Here is a 7,500-nt window from a genome sequence, read left to right as displayed (position 1 = left end):
TCCAGGGATCGGGTCTGACACTCATGTGGTAGTTTCCACATTCATGTATGAATACCATAGGCCACTGAGCCCCAAGTGACCCCCCTGATACGCTGCTTCGCAATGGCCCCCTTAAGCCTATAAGCCTATGAGAAAGTTTGAGAACTTGTAAGATCTGTATGAAGCGAGTTATTATAATGTTAGCTTTTACTAATATTCATCATTACAATAGTAGCAATATCAGTATATTGATATAAGGATATTGATGTTAAAGATTTCCAAGAAAAAAGGGAAAAAAAAAATTAGGAAAAAAACAGTATGCACATGATAGTTACCAATAGCAAATGGAGGACCAGCTGCACAGTTGTGATGATACACCCACTACCATTCCTTTACTCAGAGACAGTTTTTGTTTTCAAATAACACTTTTATGATAGCTTGTGAGGACTCTCCATGTGGCAACAAACTCTGCCTTGCAAAACACCAGATATGTGATGGTATACCAGACTGTTATGATGCTGGAGATGAACAGGGTTGCATTGGTAAGTATGTTCATCAGAAGTCACAAACATTTCATAAACATTTGAAGTCAACTACACTTTTACTAAGCATAGATCTAATATATGCAAGTGTGAATGTACAATGTATGTAGTTCTAGCATTTGCTATATATTGTGAAATCAAAACCTGTATTATACTTTCTTTACATATTTTCTTCTATTATCCAGTTTCTTATCCTCACTTATTAACATTTGTCTCTTTATCTATATTTATCCTTCTTTCATATCTGTTTTAATCATCTAAAAGCATGTTTTCATGTTATTAATTTCTTTGTAATGCAAAAAAAAAAAAAAAAAAAAGAATGTTGCATGTGCTTTTCTATATCTATTTTATATATATTTTAATATATACCATTTTTGATGCATTTTTGAATAATTGCATGTTCTTTTCCTTTACTCTTTTTGTTTTTCTTTCTTTTCTTATTAAGACCTCGTAACCTTTTTCCACACCCAATCCTGCAGATGACATTTTCGACCTGACCAAATGCTCAGATTTCTTCAAATGTGGTGATGGAAAATGTTACCCATTCTACCTCAACTGTGATGGCGAGTGTGACTGTAATGACTGTAAGGATGAAAAGATTTGCCTCCGAACCAGAAGGCATATCAGAAATGGTAATGAATTTCTTGACCAGTAGTGTTGTTATTTGCAGTGTGGGTCGGGGCAGCATTTAATGTTATGGTGACTTCCATGAAGTGAAAAGCAAGTCTCTTTCTAAGAGGATATATTGTGTGTCTTTTGCAAGTGTTACCTATATTTGTGTTACCTTTGTATTGTACAAATGATATATCATTCTTAATTAATGTGTTTTATATGTACTGTATGTGGGAGATCAATATACATTTTGGTTTTGTTGTGAATACAGTAGGTATACTTTTTCTTTTTATATGTGAGCTACATAATTAATTCTACTGTGTGTATTGATTTGTATCTGTTTGTAATAAGTATTATATGAATCTGTATGTTGTGTATTATTAATGCCATGTCTTATTGTATGTGTAATTTCATCCATTTATTTTCTAATTTTGTGGAAATGTAATGATAAGATGTGTCACATAAGGTTACAAGATGATGTAGTGTCTCTCTCTTCATTGAGAAATGTAGCTGTTTACTATATATGTTTATGTGTATCTTCAGACAACAGTAGATGTTTGATTTGTTGCATTTTGTTGTGTGTTCATTATTACTGTCTGCATTGTAAGTAGTTGGGGTATAGAATATAATGATTTTAGTGATTATGTCTGGATAATCAGTTATGCAATATTCATTTTCTAGTGTATTGTGAGGGTTGGCAAATTATGAATTACATTAAGGTTTGTCTTACATGTATAATTTTATTTAAGTTTCAAATGTCAAAATTAAGAAGATACTCTATATCTGTCTTGCTTTTCTGCAAACTATGAAGAAACAGGTATTTTCTTTTTTTCTACTTTCTTTATCTGAATGTAATTTCTGTCCAATGTTGTGTATTGAGGAAAAAATTAACTCTCACTTTGAATTTTGCAGAGGAACCACTCTTAACCGCAATCCAGCAAGAAATTGTGCGACTTGTTGGACAAACGGCTGAACTTCGGTGTGAGGCTTCAGGAATCGACCCCAATGCAGTCTCTTGGTCTAGGGTTAGAGGCAGCCTTCCTTCAAATGCTGTCATTCGTGGCAATCTTTTGAGGTGAGGTATCAGAACTTTAATATCTTTTACATATTTTTTTTTTCTTATTCTGTAATTTGTTTGCTATAGTGAGGTACAGAAAGTACTCTCAACCCCCCCCCCCACACACACACACTCACCCCCCACACACATGTGTACATATGTATGTGTGTATATATATGTGTGTGTATAAGTATATATATATGTGTGTGTGTGTGTGTGTGTGTGTGTGTGTGTGTGTGTGTGTGTGTGTGTGTGTGTGTGTGTGTGTGTGTGTGTGTGTGTGTGTGCATATATATGTATATGTATGTATATATGTAATATATATATGTATATATAATATATATATTTATATACATATCTATATACAGCTATACATATATACATGCATACAGACAGACAGACAGACATACCTATATATAATATAATATATATATGTATATATATATATATATATAATATACATGTATATATTTATATATATGTATATAATATATATACATATATATATACATATATACATATCTATATACATACATACATATTTACATCCATACACACACACATCCATACACACACACACACCCATACACACACACACACCCATACACACACACACCCATACACACACACACACACACACACACACACACACACACACACACACACACACACACACACACACACACACACACACACACACACATATATATATGTGTATGTATGTATATATATATATACACATACATATAAACATGCATACAGACAGACAGACAGACAGACACACCTATATATAATATAATATATATGTATATATATTGATATATATAATATACATGCATATATTTATATATATGTATATAATATATATACATATACATATATATACATATATACTTATCTTTATATACATACATACATATTTACATCCATACACACACATCCATACACACACACACACCCATACACACACACACACACCCATACACACACACACACACACACACACACACACACACACACACACACACACACACACACACACACACACACACACACACACACACACACACGCCCATACACACACACACACACACACACCCATACACACACACACACACACACACACACACACACACACACACACACACACACACACACACACACACACACACACACACACACACACACACACATACACACATATGTGTGTGTGTGTGTGTATATACATACATATACATACACATACACATATACATATACATATACATATACATATACATACTCATACACATACACATACACATACACATGCACATTCACATACATACACACATGCATACATACACACATACATACATACATATATACATATATACATATATACATATATACATACATACTTACATATAGATAGATATGGATATATACACAAATATACATTACTAAATAGATTAATTGATATTTAAATACATGTTATATATATATTACATTTGCATATGTGTGTTGATACATTATATCCATTTTTTCTTTTTTTCCCAAAAGACTGACTTCCTTGAGGCCAGAAGACAGTGGTCAGTATCAGTGTGAAGCAAGTGGTCCAACAGGATACCTGTCCTCTGTCATCTCCTTGACTGTAATGAGTGAGTGATCAATTACAAAGTACTTTAACATGCATGAAAACAGGACTTTTAGTTTTATAAGTGCACTTAACGACTAGTTATGGAGAATTCTTTGTGGTTTTAGGGATTGTTACGTATTCATTCAAGTGGCATTAATTAACAACAAATGCATTGTCACTTAATGGAGAATTAGCTATCAAGTAGATGAATATCTAAAACTGGAGGCTATACCACACTGATAATTGTTTATTGTTCATGTTGTCTCAAAGAAAAACTGTAATGTCTAAAATTTTTGTTGTTATTACACTGTGAAGATAGTGCAGTAAAAATTGAAAAAGCTTTTGATAGCAAGTGTTTGAGTTTTTGTATTGTTGTTCAGTTGTTCTTATAATATAGAAATGAAAAGCTGTAATGGTTTTACAATTGTCAGATTTTGTCAAATGAATGACAATATTTCTGACTTTAAAGCTTGTCTTGAACTTTAATTTATATTGAGAGTTTGTGTATATGAAGAGTGCTTATTTTGCAATATGTTATCATAAAATTTGATTCTCCTTGATAGTTATATGTTTCAAAGATAATATCAAAATTTATAAAATCTGGTAAAGCTTAATGTGTGAATCTGTCTTCATTGCTTAATCTGCTAACTGCATGATATGTCTAAGAATATTTATGTAATATGCATGCACCAGTTACTAACATACTTCTCGAACTGCTGTGCTTCTTTTTTTGTTACCTTAATAAAATGTTGTTATTCCCTATACTATCTTCTTTACCTATGCATTTGTTCTTTCAGCTCTTTTGAGTATGTTATTTTAGCTATGTAGAAATTATTGTAATATTTTTATGATGCAACAGGCATTACAAGATACTTCAGTATGCAGAGTTGATATTCTTTTTAATCAGATGATGTGTAGCAGCTTTTAAGCTATTATTATGCTTTGTTATTATAAATCTTTTGAATTACATGGTACTTTATCAGAATGTTATCAGAAACATTCTGTTATTATTATTAATTGCTAATACTATGAACTTATTTTCATATATTTAATTATAGTGTCCTGTGCAGTTAGATACTATGTATTTGCATATTTATTATCAAGTAAAATCAGACAGAACTTAGAATTTTGCCTTAGATTGCAAAGCTGCATGATTTTTTTTTTTTTTTTTTTTTTTTTTTTATAAAAGTGTTTCCTCATTAAACTTTTTTCCTGAATCATGTGTCTTTTAATTTTCACTGCTTACTTTGTTTCCTTAGCAGAATCTTTTATTCAGCTGATGTTATTCTATATGACTAACCATATCATGCCAAGCTTTTTTTCCTTTTAATGAAATGGGATGAAGCAGACTAAATTCTTACTTTTTCTCTTTTTTGCATATTGCTGTAATGAAAAAAAGTTTTCCTTTTTCTTTTTCAAATGTATATTAATTGTGCTAACTTTTTTTGTTGCATGCTCTCAAGCTTGGAATGGTTCAGCAGGTTTTCTTCTGAAGCAGACTAATGAGACTAACTTATCTGCAAGTGTATATAATGCTGATGGAACAATGTGTGGTGAAGAGTGCGCTTACACTCTTGCAGATGATTCAAAAGTCAAATCAAACTTAGAAATGAATATTAGCAAAAAGGCTCATGGCATAGAATATTCATCAAAGGGAATAGATTGTTTAATATTAGGATCATTATCAAATCAAGTCAAATGCATCAATAGTTCTAAGCCTGAGGAAGAGAAGGTAATTTTAAAAACTCAGGAAGAAATTTCTAACTTGCAAGGGATGCTCCAGACCAGCCGTTCTTCAGTTGGAACATGGCTTGCTGTTGTTGATCTAAGAAACTGTAGTCACTCGCCAGATTTGTGTTTCATTCTTATGCCCAGCAACCATCAGAATTTAGAAAGGAGTGACCACTTTCCACCTACTTGTTTTTTCATCACTGCGTTGTTAGAGTCCTGTAATTTATTAAGATCATATTCTAACGGTTGTGCAAGTATCAGTTATTTCTTTAAAATAACCACTGCTTTGGGAGATATAGTAGATGTAAACATTAACTCTGACTTGGCGCTCTTTTGTAATTCAACTAACAATGCATGTGATTGGATGTGCGCTGATATCACAAATAAAGGAAAAGACAGTGTTCAAATTGTCTCCTTGGGAATGGAAAAATTGCTTGCAGGTGAGTGCATAGATAGTGCAGTCAGTTTCTTCTTTGTATTGTTATGTCATTATACATCTATACATATACATTTTTAACAGATACCTCTCCCAGGTTTTATGATTCATCAAGTCAAAAGAAAGAAAGCCATTTTCATCCTCTAACAAATGAAAAAAAAAAAAAATAATAAAAGGCATAGCATAACCTAAGGATCGAAATACTCCACAATAGATCATGACGTCCTAAACTTATTACTTTATTTTTTGAACAGCGGGACGACAGACCGTGGAAATCAGAATTATACCCAGTCGCCCTAATGTACAAATTGGAGGAAATATTGACTTGACTTGTGAAGTGAGTGGCCAGGCACCAGCATCAGTTACCTGGAGGAGAATGAACGCAGATCTTCCTCCTAATGCTCAGCCACGGGAGAACGTCCTCAGGCTGATTAATGTACAGGCTAACTATGGAGGAATTTACCAGTGTGTTGTTACAACTTCCAAGGGAGTCTTTGAAGAAAACTTCCCTCTAGCAATTCAGGGTAAGTTTCTTTTCCTTTTCTTCCATTTTTCTTTACATGATGAAGATGCTATGTGTAAACTCAAGTTCATTGAAAGTGCTTATAGGTCAGAATTATTGATGGACCATTAAATATGATATACAAAATCATGTAGAACACTATTTTCACATTTTTCATCACTGATTAAATACAAATGATATTTTATTTCACTTTAACTCTGGGCTTTCATTATGGATGGATATTGCTGGTGAGATATTGGAATGGTCATAACTGTTTAATGTGAAATAATATCCATTGTACAAGAAATTTGAATGCAAAATCTGGCAAGGAAAAGAGTATCAGGGTGATTGCATATGGCTCTATTGCAGGTGTAATTTCTACTGAACGTGTGGACTTTGAACTAAACCAACGATCAGTCATGACAAGGTCTGTAGCATTTGGGCTGGGTGTCGTCATGGAATGCCACGTCAACCTAACTCCTCCTGTATCATACACCTGGTCTAAGCAGGGTGGGGAACTGCCTGTCAATTCCCTTGTTGAAAATGTGAGTTGATACATATTTTCATAGATGTGTTCAGAGTGTGTTAATGATGATTATGTGATTGCTGTATTTTATGCATCATTATTTCATTCTTGTGATATTTTTTTTTTTCTCTCTTTTTCGTTCTTTCTGTGGCAGAATGTCTTGAATATCCCAGAAGTTCATACAGAGGATGCTGGATTATTTGTGTGTACAGCCAGCAATGCGGAAAGATCTCTGGACCAAGCCACTTTACTGGTTGTCACAGGAGTTATTCCAAGGTGTGGAGGTGTAATGATATTTTTGTTTATAAGAAATATATTTTCAAAATGTTTATAACGTAATTATGAAGTGTTTTCTTAGATTTTTTTAAATTCTTTTATTTTTATTATTGTTATCTTTTATAGAGAACCGTGTATGAATATTATACTTTTTTGTATTTATTGTATTTAATATAGTGACATAGTCTTCCTAACTTTAAATGATGATTAGCATTAAAAAT

General features: G+C 32.6%; 1 protein-coding gene across 33 annotated transcripts in view; it reads left to right on the top strand.

Annotated features, from left to right (window-relative positions):
- Window positions 1-7,500, top strand: part of LOC125037396 (basement membrane-specific heparan sulfate proteoglycan core protein-like) — a 362,744-nt gene that overhangs the window by 338,091 nt on the left and 17,153 nt on the right. For all 33 annotated transcript variants that reach the window (XM_047630535.1, XM_047630533.1, XM_047630526.1 and 30 more), the window contains 7 exons: window positions 417-521; window positions 1,001-1,153; window positions 2,046-2,208; window positions 3,733-3,830; window positions 6,230-6,499; window positions 6,847-7,022; window positions 7,158-7,279. In XM_047630535.1, the coding sequence (XP_047486491.1) occupies window positions 417-521; window positions 1,001-1,153; window positions 2,046-2,208; window positions 3,733-3,830; window positions 6,230-6,499; window positions 6,847-7,022; window positions 7,158-7,279 (1,087 nt within the window). The remainder of the gene's footprint in view (window positions 1-416; window positions 522-1,000; window positions 1,154-2,045; window positions 2,209-3,732; window positions 3,831-6,229; window positions 6,500-6,846; window positions 7,023-7,157; window positions 7,280-7,500) is intronic.

This window comes from Penaeus chinensis, chromosome 23, assembly GCF_019202785.1.
Source record: "Penaeus chinensis breed Huanghai No. 1 chromosome 23, ASM1920278v2, whole genome shotgun sequence".
Classification (NCBI taxonomy): domain Eukaryota; kingdom Metazoa; phylum Arthropoda; class Malacostraca; order Decapoda; family Penaeidae; genus Penaeus; species Penaeus chinensis.
Note: the sequence above shows the minus strand (reverse complement) of the source record. Positions and strands in the feature narration are given on the sequence as shown.